The 13,632-nt window shown below is 40.4% G+C and overlaps 1 protein-coding gene across 13 annotated transcripts in view; it reads left to right on the top strand.

Moving 5' to 3' along the window:
- The window catches only part of LOC128106497 (EGF-like and EMI domain-containing protein 1), a 719,003-nt gene that overhangs the window by 446,233 nt on the left and 259,138 nt on the right, over positions 1-13,632 (top strand). For 12 of the 13 annotated variants that reach the window (XR_008216732.1, XR_008216730.1, XR_008216731.1 and 9 more), the window contains one exon: positions 2,356-2,478. The exons of the other annotated variant lie outside the window; for it this stretch is intronic. Coding sequence is in view for 9 of the 12 variants with exons in the window: in XM_052732015.1 (XP_052587975.1) it covers positions 2,356-2,478 (123 nt within the window). In the remaining 3 variants the exon portion in view is untranslated. The remainder of the gene's footprint in view (positions 1-2,355; positions 2,479-13,632) is intronic. 13 annotated transcript variants of the gene reach the window in all.

Raw genomic sequence — 13,632 nt, 5'->3', positions numbered from 1 at the left:
AGTAGTGGTAAGACTTACCACTTGTTTATGAATCAAATATACAAAATGAGAACATTCTTAATCGGATCAGATAAATCTTTATAGACAGACTGCTAGAAATATAGATTTGTTTCCATTCTTATGATGTGCATGTGAAAAATCATCCTTTCAAGACTTGAAGGGAGGCAAAGTTGATTACAAATATCTCCTTTGCTTGAGATTATAACCCAAGACCAATAAGTACAATAACCAATATTTTAAGAGTTAAACAAATTGACAGACTGTTTGAAGAAACTTTTCAACAAATGTCACCCAAATGGCCAATAACATGAAAATGTGCTTAACCTAATTAATAACCAGTAAAATGCAAATTAAGTCACAACATGATGCTATTATAAAATCTCCAGAGGACCTGAAACAGAAACAGGATGTCCCAAATACTGGAAGGAATTAGCGGCATCTGGTCCCCAATGCACAGCTGGTGGGAGTATAAATTAGATTAATCTCTTTGGGAGACTGCTTGGTTATAACTACTAAAGTAGAACATGTCAGACTCTTTAGTCCTGTGATTCCAGTTGAGATGTATCATCCAGTGCAAGTACATGTGTAAATCCATTGAAGGCTTGCTTATGTGAGAATACTCATGCCAACATTCTTCACAGTCATTAAAACCGAGAAAGTGATCGATTGTGCTTTATCTGTGAAATGGATAAATACACATTCGATAAATCCTTAGAATACAATATTACACAGGAGCGAGAATGAATGAACCACAAGTTCATGTGGCACACGGATGTGTCTATAAACGGATGATTAATGAAAGAAGGCAGACATAAAAACAAAAAAATGTACAGTCCAAGTTTGTCTGGACACATTACAAAAAAATCGAAGCTGACATGTGGTGTCTCAAGGTCAAAGCAGCTATGACCTTCAGCTACACAGAGTGCTTCTTGAACAATAGTCATACTTGATCCCCACAGTAAGCTTGTGCTGCTGGTCTGTGGATAGGCTCAGCACCAGAGCATAGCCTAGTACACACAAGCCCTCAGATTGGATCCCCACAAGTTAAAAAATGGTACTTGTATACCTTATTTTTACAAACTCAAAAAATATATTTGAGGATTGTATTCTTTTCTGTATGCATGACACACTTCATTGAATAGTTTAAAGACAAGCAAAGGCACTTTCAAAGGTAGTATCTCCAGAGATGGATGCAATTAGTAAAGTCCAGTCAAGATTCCCTGTCTGTTGCCTCCTCATTCCTGCCGTAGCCATTACTCCATGCTCTCACAGTTACTCAGGTTGGACACACAGCTCCTCCATATCTGTTTCTATTTGGCTTCTGCTATTCCTCACTGGTCAGTCTCCCCTGTTTTCTCTTCTCTTTGTTTCTCCAAAGCTCCCATCCTTCCTTACCTTGCTCCCTCATGCTCTGCTTTCTCCTATCCACGTTCATTTTACTGAGCAAGAACCTATCACAATCACTACTCTGCATATACTAAACATGCTGAATTGAACAGATATGTAGTACTGTTGCCTGGCAGGCCACTATCAAGTCTGAAAATGGATTAGAATATGTCCCATATTGGATAGGAGGAATGCTTAAATTTGAGTTCTATAACTAAAGATAACTTTTGGCCATGGGTTTTGAAGTAGGCACAACCAAGCCATAGCTCTGATTAGTCCTCAACCCCTGCTGGATACTACAGAACACTATTGTAATTTCTCTCTATTTTCTGGATCTCATCTTGAATTGCTGACTGGTAGGAAATTTCTCTATCTGTCCTATGAACTCTCCAAATCTACAATGCTAAAACCTCCTTATTTAACTATTTAAAAATAGTACTTCAGATATCAAAGATTATGACTTGACTATTTCTCTACGGCACATTGGCTTTGATTAAAGTGAGATGCTGGGGCTGGGGCTCACGAGGTAAAACTCTTGCTGCACAAGCTTGAGAACCTGAGGTTGAACACCCATGCACAGCTGGGCACAGCTGCACAGCTGTAATTCCAGTGCTTCTGTGACAAGATGTGACAGAAAAGGGAGGTCTCATAAACTCATAGGCCAACTGCCATAGCCACAACAGAAAGAAGCCGTCTCGAATAGGTTCGAAGGTGAGGACACCTGTAGTCGTCCTCTGAGCTCCATCTGCATGCTGTGCCATGGGCATGCTTGCAGACACATACATACTCATGCACATACGCACACAGACACAAAATAATAAAATAAAATGAGATGCTCTTTTCTTTTCTCCTTTAAATCTGAAGAGGAAGGAATGTCAAATTGGTGGATCGATTTTAGGAGAGGCTTTGAAGTTTCTTTCCGTGTGTTTACTTTGAAGAGACTGATTCTATACAACTATCCAATTGCAGATATAAATGAATGTGCTGTTGACAATGGTGGCTGCCAAGACCAGTGCTGCAATACGATTGGCAGTTATTTCTGCAGATGTCAAGCTGGCCAAAAGCTGGAGGAAGATGGCAGAGGATGTGAAGGTACCAGTGAAGACTGTCTGCTTACTGAGAAGGAAACAGAATATCTATATAATGCAAAGAGGGAGGTTGCTTTCCATCCAAGCCAGTTGAAGCACTTATGTTAAATATTGTCAAGAGCATATCTTCTTCTTGTGTCTAGATTGCAAAATTGCAACCCATTAGAACATTTCAAGTAGCTTATTATAGGCAACATGTGATTATATGCTGGTGGTGCTTGTGCTGTGTTCTGATTATAGAATTTCAATCATTCATTTAGGACTTGGGGTACTTTACTTATTTCTATAGTAAAAAGTGGTGCTTCTCATAAAAGAGTCATATGTTGCTAAAATAGAAGTGAGGTGCACAAAGTTTACATAGGGGCAGCATCCTTGGATCCAATGAGCTTTGGATCATTGAGTTTAACAATTTTTTTCAAATTAATTTCTTTTATCTTTTATTTTTTTAATTCATCATCTTATTTACTTGTCAGTCATTGAGTTCCTGTTCTCTATTAGGCATTATTCTATGCCTTAGAGATGTAAAATTAATGAGCAATAAATTCTTCCCTGAAGGAACTCATTGATTAGAGGAAAAGATGGAAATGTGTGCTCAGATCTTACAAAACAATGTGCTTGGGAATTCTTAAGTGGGGTTAAATGCACTGGAAACAAAGAGATGTGTGTTTTACTCTCAGCTATGACCCGATTGTGTAACCTTGGAAAATTACTTATCTCTCTGAGATTGCCATCTGTAAAGTTTAGGATAATGTTAGCTCCCGAAACTGCCAGCAACGTTGCTTTGAGACCTAAATAAGACAATGCATTAAAAACACTTAGCATGGAGGGTGGCACAGCCAGGCTCAGGGTAGCCGTGCACTGTGCTTACATTCAGTTACTGGATGCTCACCTTGGGTGAGGGAAGCAGGTAGAGAGAGCTTCTCACTCAAAGGACTGGGCAGGGGCTCTAGCCTGGGAGGATCATGTGCGTGATTCCCTATGGTTGTCTTTTCTGGTGTTTTCCCAATTCATTCTACTATAATACCTGATCATTTCATATTCAGGTGTCATTGTCTACTGATTTGTTTGTTTAGGAGCACAATAAGTAGGAAAGAAAATATTCTAGTTGTGTGGTGGACATTGATTCTATGAAATGTCACCTCATGAGCAGTGTTCATAGTGAGACATGTAAATAAAGAGGTAAAGAGAATAAATAAAAGACATTTCTAGTGAAGGTGCCTTGGACTGAGGTAATGGGCTTGGTAGGGATTCCTCAATTGGCAAAGAGTCTTCTTCATTCATTCATTCACTTTCTTGTGATAATTTCTAACTTTGGGTGTGGTTGGCAGTAGTACTCCAGTATGGATTCAACATCAGAGTGTCCACAAGTTAAAAGAGAGAGAGAATGGCCACTGATGGCAGCACAGACTGTACAATGATGTTGCTAGCTGTGACCTTTCCCCACCCTGACCTGTGTGTTGTCCTTTTGCTGAAGCTTGTCATAGTCATCAATTTCATTATCATAGAAACATTTCACATGTCTAGCCCAACTAGTAGCTGATGTTACATAAGACAATTCTATTGGCATTTTACAGCAGTTGTTAAGCTAACCGTGGGTTAGACCGTATACCTCACAGTGTACTTTCATCCTTTTGTCTTGTATTTTGTATTTCGTCTTATAGCTTGACTGAAAACATTTAGTGAAGTGTTTTCTCTGGCTGCATTGAACTGTAGTAGCTTTGTAGAAACCGTGTAGGACTAAAGCTGCATTGAGGAGACTCGACAGGGTCATCACAGGGTAGTGCTGCTTTGCCCCTTATCTGGACCCAGAACTAAGAATAGGGATGTGGAAGGAAGCACCTCTCCCACAAAGACTGCCCCACCTGCAGCCTCATTCGTCTTGGCACCCCTTGTTTTCACTTCCAGAAGTGACTGGTAGAGAAGCTTATGCTTCTCTAGCCATGCTGCTGGCTCAGTTGCTGACCATGTGATGACTTAAACTTGTTCATATATGTAGTGTTGATGTAAATACACAACTCCTACCTCAAAGGAAGTAAGAGACAATTTATTCTGGAACCAAATATGAGTGACCATGGCCCTGGCCCAGAAACACTGACTTAACTCAGCCCATGTTCCATGTTTAAATATGCTAACAGTAGCATGGGATTTTGTATTAACAGGAAAAGGAAATTATAAATCAAGATACTTTGTTAATGCATTGGTGGAAATATCTGGTAAGCAGGTCACAAAATCTGGGGAAATCTTTGCTATAGGCCTTGGGTGCTACTAGATGGCATACTTAACTTTTTGGTTTGTGGGATTTAGGGGTCCATTTGTAGATTCCAAAGGATTTACCTAAAGATCAAAAAGAGGATAGGTCACACACAGAGAAGGGTAATAGATGGCTATTAAATTGGGCAAAAGATGGCCCAGGATAATTTGACTTTGGACTTCAAGATTCCATAACATCCACATTATCTACATATTAATCAAGACCTTTGGTTCACAATAGTTAAGTTAAAAGTGAGAGAAGATTTTCCTCCAATGTCCCTGACCCCCCTGGCTCCTATAATTCCCTCTCCCTCTTCTCAGCAGGACTCCCTGAGTTCAGCCCAATGTTTGGTCTTGGGTCTCTGAATCTGCTTCCATCAGTCACTGAATGAAGGCTCTCTACTGACAACCAAGGTAGTTACCAATCTGATGACAGGGGATCACCAGTTCAGGCTATGTATCCACTGGTGTCAGGAATCTTAGCTAGGGCTGTCCTTGTAGACTTGTGGAAGTTTCCCTTGCATCCAGCTTGTACCAGACTCCGACTACATAAAGTCTCTCTTTCTCATCATCTTTCTCAGTACTCTCCCCTCTGCCCACCCCACAACCTAATCCCTCAAGTTCTCATCTCCACCCACCCCAGTCCACCCAGGAAATCACCTCTATTTCCCTTTCCAGGGAGATCCATGCATCCTCCCTTGAGCCCTCCTTGTTACCTAGCTTACCTAGCTTCTTCAGGGCTGTGGATTGTAGCATGGTTATGCTTTACTTTACAGCTAATATCCACTTATGGATGAGTACATACTTTGTTTGTCTTTCTGGGTCTAGGTTACCTCATTCAGGATGACTTTTTCTAGTTCCATCCATTTGCCTAAAAAATTTGTGATATTATTTTTAACAGTTGAGTAATATTTCATTGTGTAAATGCACCACATTCTTTATCCATTCCTCAGTTGATGGGCATCTAGGTTGTTTCCAAGTTCTGGCTGTTTTGAATAGATCTGCTATGAACATAGTTGAGTAAGTATCCTTGTGGTATGATTGAGCATTCTTTGGGTATATGCTGAAGAGTGGTATAGCTGAGTCTTGAGGTAGATTGATTCCCAATTTTCTGAGAAAATGCCATATTGATTTCCAAAGTGGCTGTATAAGTTTGCACTCCCACCAGCAATGGAGGAGTGTTCCCTTTGTTCCACATCCTCTCCAGCATGAGCTGTCACTTGTGTTTTTATCTTAGCCATTCTGACAGGTGTAAGGTGGAACTCAGGGTCATTTTGATTTCCATTTCCCTAATGGCTAAGGATGATGAAATTTTTTTTAAGTGTTTCTCTGACATTTGAAATTCTTCTGTTAAGAATTCTCTGTTTAGGTCAGTACCCCCATTTTTTAATTGGATTATTTGTTGTTGTTGTTTCTTTGTCTGTTTTGTTTTGTTTTGTTTTGTTTTGGTGTTTAGTTTCTTGACTTCTTTATACGTTTTAGAGATCATCCCTCTGTTGGATGTAGGGTTGGTGAAAATTTTTTTTCCCATTCTGTAAGCTGCTGTTTTGTCCTATTGACAGTGTCCTTTGCCTTACAGGAGCTTTTCAGTTTCATGAGGTCCCAGGTATTAATTGTTGATCTTAGTGTCAGTACTACTGGTGTTCTATTCAGGAAGTTGTCTTCTGTGCCAATGTGTCCAAGGGACCGACCTAGGCCCTCTGCATATGTGTGACAGTTGTATAGCTTGGTCTTTTTGTGGGACTCCTGGCAATGGGAGCAGGGCTGTCCCTGGTGCTTTGGCTGTCTCTTGGGAACCTGTTCCTCATGCTGATTGCCTTGCCCAGCCTGAATACAGGGGGAGGTGCTTGGTCTGATGACTGCTTGATATGCCATGCTTTTCGGATACTCATGGGAGGCCTACCCCTTTCTGAGAAAATACTGAGGAAGGATGGCTTGGGAAGGGATCAGAGTGACAGGAGAGGAGGGAAGGGAGGCTGTGGTTGGGACATAAAAGAAATTAATTAATTAATAAAAATAAGAAAATGTAAAAAATAAAAAAAAGTGAGAGAAGAGATTTGGAAGTCTGGGAACAGTTTAAAATCACTGTAAGTAACTAATGGGTCACTAGAGTTTCCTCACTGGCTGGTCTGGATAAAAGGTCTGGTGGTTTCAAAGAGCCTTGTGTGGGACGCTACAGCCATAGACTTGAGCAGTCATTTAAGACCATTGCTTATTTCACTTATTTCACTTATTTAAGATGCTTTTTAAAATATAAAACAGCATTATAGTGGGTATTTATTGTCTTTTGTAAAACTAGATTTGTTGTAACAAAATCTAGGGAGTACCCCCAGTGATACTGAAGCATTTGTAAAATTGTCTTTGTCAGACAACATATCCTCTAACTGTTCCTCTAAAGATCTACAAATTTGTGCAAAAATCTTCTAAAATTACTCTTATTCCTGTGCACATGTGTGTATGTGTGTGTGAGAGAGAGAGGGAGAATGAGTGTGCATGTGAGAGTGGGTAATTGGGAATGAGTGAGTGTGGGTGAGTGTGAATGGGTGTGAGTGTGTTCACACTATTACAGGCATGTGGGATTTGGAGTACACCTTCTGGAGTTGGTTCTCTCCTCCTGCCTTTATATGGTCTCCAAGGATCAAACTCCTGCCAGACAGCTTGCGTAGCAAGTATGTTTTCCCTCTCAGGCATCTCATGGGGCCCGAGAAAACACCTTGTGAGGGGCACACTGCATTGGTACTGCTTACTCAGAAAAAAAATGTGAACATCAGGCTAATTTTCTGATTCACAGTACAAGTGGTTAGCTTCTTGCAGGTATAGGTCAACAGAGAAAACAAGGGAAGACCTACCTGCCACTGGATCCTGTGGGTTATTAATACGTAGACATATACATGAAAACCTACTGAAAAGACATGCACATTTTCTTCTCTTATTTATTCGTCTGGGCTGTAATATTTCTAAATCTTCAGATATGCAAATGTCTTCACATTTCAGGAAAATGCATTTACCATTTGTTACTAAGTTTAATTTTCTAATGCTTTGGTGAGGTGTTCACCCATGTCTGAGTACAGTAGGCTGGTCGTGTTTACTTCTCGCTTGTTCTTTGTAGCAGTAGTTTTCAGTCAAAGTACGCTCTTCTCTACAGACCAGTGGTTCTCAGCCTTCCTAATGCTTTGACTCTTTCATACAGTCATGCTGTGGTGACCCCCCAACCATACAATTATTTTCATTGTTACTTCATAACTGTAATTTTGCTACTGTTATGAATTGTAATGTCAATATCTGTCTTTTCCAATGTTTTAGGCAACCCCTGTAAAAGTGCCATGAGAGTCACGACCAACGGGTTGAAACCACTGCTTTAGACACTTGAGAACCTGGCAGGCCTCGCAAGGACATCAACCAAACATGGCATATCAAGTTGCAATATGACTAGGCACATCCCCTCCTATTAAGGTTGGATGAAGCAACCCAGTAGGAGGAAAAGTGTTCCAAAAGCTGTCAAAAGAGTCAGAGACAGCCCCTGCTCCCACTGTTAGAGCCCCACAAGAACACCAAGCTACCAAATCTAACAACTATGCAGAGGTTCTAGGTCAGTCCTGTGCAGGCTTCCTGGTGTCAGTTCAGTCTCTGTGAGCCCCTATGAGCCCATGTAGCTGATTCTGTGGTTTTTCTTGTGGTGTCCTTGACACTTCTGGCTCCTACAATCCTTCCTTCCCCTCTTCTACAGGATTCCCCGAGCTTCATTTAATGTTTAGTGGCGGGTCTCTGCATCTGTTTCCATCAGTTGCTGGATGAAGCCTCTCTGATTACCATTATGCTAGACTCCAGTCTATGAGTATAGGAGAATATCATTAGGCTTCATCACATTGACATTTTTTTCTCCAGTTATATTTGTTTCTGTCCTAGGTCACTGAGCTATTCAGCCTCTGGTTCCTAGCCCTCCAGGTAGTGACAGTTGTGGGCTCCCTCTCGTGGTATGGGCCTGAAGCTGGACCAGTCATTTGTTGTCCACTCTCACAATTTCTGCACCACCTTTATCCCAGCACATCTTTCAGGCAGGACAAATTGTAGGTCTAAGGTTTTGTGGCTGGTTGGTGTCCTAATCTCTTCATTGGAAGTCTTGCCTGGTTACAGGAGATGGTCCATTCGGACTCACTATCCCCCATTGCCATGAGTCTTTGCTAGGGTCGCCCTTGTAGATTTCAGGGAGTTTCCATTGCACTGCGTTTCTAGCTTGTCCCCTGAGATACTCTCCAATTTCAGTTGTGTCTCCCAGTATTCCCCCTCCATCCTCCCTCCCCCCCAACATAATCCCTCCTCTTCCCATCCCCACCCACCCCCAGTCTATCTAAGATATCTATTCTATTTCCGCTTTCCAGGGACATTTATGTGTCCCCCCTTGAGCCCTCTTTGTTACTTATCCTCTCTGGGTCTGTGAATTGTGCATGATTATCCTTTACTTTACAGCTAATATCCACTTATAAGCAAGTACCTGTGGATGTAACGGTCTTATTAAATAAGAAACACAGAGCCAAATGCAGAGTTAAAAGCCCAAGAGGTCAGAGCAGTAGCCAAGAGCTGAGACTAAAACCGCCTTCTTATCACCTGCTGCCGCTGCTGTCCTTCCCCTGAGAAAGAGACCTACTTCCTGTGTGTCTGTCTTTTTGTTGACTTTCTGTTCTGCCTTCTCATTGGTTGTAAACCCAACCACATGACCTCCTCGTTACTGCCTGCCTGTCTATACAGACGTCCAGGTCTCTATGGTTGGTATTGAGATTAAAGGCGTGTGTCTCCAAGCTGGCTATATCCTTGAACACACAGACTCTGCCTGCCATGTGATTGGATTAAGGGCGCGTGCTACCACTGCCAGACTTCTGCTATGGCTTGCTACTAGCTCTGACTCCCAGGCAACTTTATTTATTAACATACAAATAAAATCACATTTCAGTACAAATAAAATATCACCATAAGTACATACCATGTTTATCTTCCTGGGTCACCTCACTCAGGGTGTTTTTTTTTTTTTTTTTTTCTAGTTCTATCCATTTGCCTGAAAATCCCGTTGTATAAATGTACCACATTTTCTTTATCCATTACTCTGATGAAGTACATCTAGGTTTATTTACAGTTTCTGGCTATTATGAATAAAGCTGCTCTAAACGTAGTTGAGCAACTATTCTTGTAGTAGGATGGAGTGTCCTTTGGGTATATGCTCAAGAGTGGTATAGCTGGGTCTTGAGGTAGGTTGATTCCCAATTTTCTGAGAAACCACCATATTGCTTTCTAAAGCGTCTGTACAAGTTTACACTCCCACTAGCAGTGGAGGAGTGTTCCTCATACTCCACATCCTTGCCAGCATGAACTATCACTCGTGTTTTTTATCTTAGCCATTCTGAGTGTAAGATGGAATCTCAGAGTCGTTTTGATTTGCATTTCCTTGATGACTAAAAATGTTGAACATTTCTTTGTTTCTTGGCCATTTGAGATTCTTCTGTTGAGAATTCCCTGTTTAGATATGTACTCCACTTTTTAATTGTATTGTTTGGTTGTTGATTTCTAGTTTCTTGAGTTCTTTATATATTTTGGATATTAACCTTATGTCAGATGTGGGGTTGGTGAAGATTTTATTTCACTCTGTAGTTTGCTGTTTTGTCCTATTGGTAGGGTTCTTTGTCTTACAGAAAATTTTCAGTTTTCTGAGGTCTCATTTACTGTCTGTCTCAGTGCCTACATGATCAGTGTTCTATCCAGTAAGTTGTTTCCTGTGCCAGTGTGTTCAAGGCTGTTCCACAGTTCCTCTTCTATCAGGTTCAGTGTGTCTGATTTTATTTTTGAGGTCTTTAATAAAGTTGGATTGAGTTATGTGCAGAGTGATAGATATGAATCTATTTGTATTCTTCTACATGCTGACATCTAGTTAGACCAGCAACATTTGTTGAAGATGCTTTTTTTTTCACTGTATATTTCTGGCTTCTTTATTAAAAATCAGGTATCCATTTACATCCAGGTCTTCAGTTTGATTCTGTTTATCCACCTGTCTGTTTTTATTCCAACACCATGTGGTTTTTATTACTATAGCTCTGTAGTAGAGCTTGAAATCAGGGATGGTGATAACTCCAGAAGTTTAGAAGCTCTTTCATTGTACAGGATTGTTTTAGCTATCCTGAGACTTTTGTTTTTCCATGTGAAGCTGAGTATTGTTTCTTCAAGGTCTGTAAACAATTGTGTTGGAATTTTGATGGGGATTTTGTTGAATCTGTAGATTGCTTTTGGTAAGATGTCTGTTTTTACTTTATTAATCCTACTGATCCATCGGCATGGGTGATCTTTCCATCTTCTCATATCTTCTTCAATTTCTTTCTTCAGAGACTTGAAGTTCTTGTCACATAGGTCTTTCATTTGTGCTATAGCCTCTTGAAAATATCAAAGATACTATTTATCTTTTGAAACCAGAGGACAGGGTGCTGATGGCATCTTTTGGTGATAGGAAAGGATATTTTTTCAACATCTTCTAAGATTCTGCCTAACTTAATGCTAGCTAGCCCTTTTCATTTTCTGCATCATATTTCTTACTAGAAGTCTTATTTTTCAAGAATCTATAGGTTCCTTTTTGTGTATGCCCACTTTCATACATGCATCATTTCCTCCTACTCTCCCATAGTCATTCTCTATTCAGAAATTTATTCCAACATCTGTACTCCTGGTAGGCAGATCTTATTTCTAGGCATTATTAACACTCTCTTTTCCTGCAGAGGCTGGGCATGGCTCTAGTATAGAACTTCTTACAGAGCATGACAATTACATAAGTTCATACAGGTAACAACTGGGTCTTATGCCTTTCATCCCCAATGCAGAGTGCCTGACACTGAGTAGAATTACGAGAGTGTTCATTGAATGAATGAAACTTATGCAATTGTAGGGTCAACCTAAGCCTTCTACATATATGTGACAGTTGCGTGGCTTAGTCTGTTTGTGGCACTCTTATCAATGAGAGCAAGGGCTGTCCCTAATGTGTTGGCTGGCTCTTGAGAACCTAGTCCTCATGTTGGGTTGCCTTGCCCAGCCTAAATACAAAGGGAGGTGCTTAGGTTATGGCAACTTGATATGTCATGCTTTGTTGATACCCATCTGAGTAGTGGATTGCGGTGGGTAGAAGTAAGATGGGGAAAGGGAATGGGAGGAGAGGAGGGAGGGTAAACTGTGGTCAGGATGTAAAATAAATTAATTAAATAAAAATAACTTATGCAGTTAAAGATTTATACAAATGTGAAGTCAATATACCTTTTATTTATTTTCCTATGTGCCCATTTCACGCTTGCAGAGGCTACCATTTAATATGTGACTAGTTGAACCATTTGGGTATCAGAAGGTTGCAATTTAAATATTTTCTGCTATCAGGTCTGCTAATTTACAGGGAAATTCATAGAATTGTGCTGGGTGGTGGATGTGGTGACAGAGGCGGTACAGCTTCTCTTTGCTCTCTGGTGTCAGGCAGTATGGGTTGGTGGAGTGTTCCTCAGAGTGATGGAGCTACAGTGCTGTGGTGCTCTGGGGCCCTGATCCACAGAGAAGAAGAACTAAGTCCCAGAATGAGCCACTGACTCTCGCTAAGTTCCAGGACATTTACTTATAGAAACAGGGAATGGAATCTTGTTCAACTTTCCTTATTTGCCATTCTTCTTGATTGATCCATCGTCTGTTCTGTTCTGTAGACATTCACTGGGTGACTAGTGGGATGAGTATTAGGGATCCCCAAGGATACAGGCACCTGCATAACAGCCTCACCTTTAGGAATGCCTTCTCACATGTGATGCACATTGTTCTTTGCAGAAGCATAAGCCCCTGACTTTATCTTTTTAGTTCAGAAAAATATGGTCAGAATCCTTTTCTATAGTGAATTTATTTTTGAAACAATGCACTTCTTGGTACATCTCAACTTAAAAGAAGTGACTAGGTTTTGTCAAATACTGAAAGTTATTGATGTATGCATAAATAATGAAGTTTCAGCTACACAATTGTTTTTGAGATCATAAAAGCGACTTAAAATGTTATAAAGGACTCATCTATTTTCATGTGTTGCTTCTCTTAGTCATTTATGAAGGAAGCCTTATACCTCTGTTGGTGGTACACAGCATATGAAAGTTTTATATTTCTTGAAAGTTTGTTGGTACATTCACAATAACAGAATGAATTACATTGGAAAAGATTGCTTAATTTTTTTTAGTTTTATTACAGTTATACAATTACATGAAGATTTCATATTTCAAATTCCTCTCATTTATTCATGCATGCATGCATTCATTTATTCACTCACTCATGATAATACATCTAAATACATCTGCCCTGTGCATCATGTCAAACAAATAACAAGAACCCATGTATTTAGTTAAATACATACTCATGTATGTATTTAAACTCTAACATTTAATAGTTGTGAAGTTTAGAGCTGGTAACTTAGTATAGATTAGATTTCAGCATCTATGAAACCATCTATAAAAACTTAGCATGTTGGAGTCCGGGGGATCAAATGGAACATTGTATGAGTCACTGTGACAGTGAGGAAGAGTTTCTACTGACTCTTTATAGCCACATGCAAAGAGACAGATGTCTGTGAGTAGAGCACTCCTGATCTCTTTCTGCATCCCCACTCACACTCAGTCCCCTTCTTCTGAGGAGAGGAATAAATTACCTCAAATGCAAGTTTGTGGCAAGAAAGCAGGCTGTGAGGTTTGGCTCACCTATTGTTTCCTCTTTGGAATCTGCAAATCACATTTGCGAATATCAGAAGAAATGGACTGCCGCCGCCCGCCGGCCGTTAACTCGTCTGTGAGGTGTGCTTTGGGCAGAACTAACTCCACATGGGGAAGACAGAGATGCCATAGCTGCACCTGTGGCCAGGCAGAAGGCT

Source organism: Peromyscus californicus, unplaced genomic scaffold (assembly GCF_007827085.1).
Source record: "Peromyscus californicus insignis strain IS unplaced genomic scaffold, ASM782708v3 Scaffold_9__1_contigs__length_137607984, whole genome shotgun sequence".
In the NCBI taxonomy this organism is placed as follows: domain Eukaryota; kingdom Metazoa; phylum Chordata; class Mammalia; order Rodentia; family Cricetidae; genus Peromyscus; species Peromyscus californicus.
The sequence above is the reverse complement of the archived record's forward strand: the minus strand, read 5'-3'. Positions and strand labels throughout refer to the sequence as shown.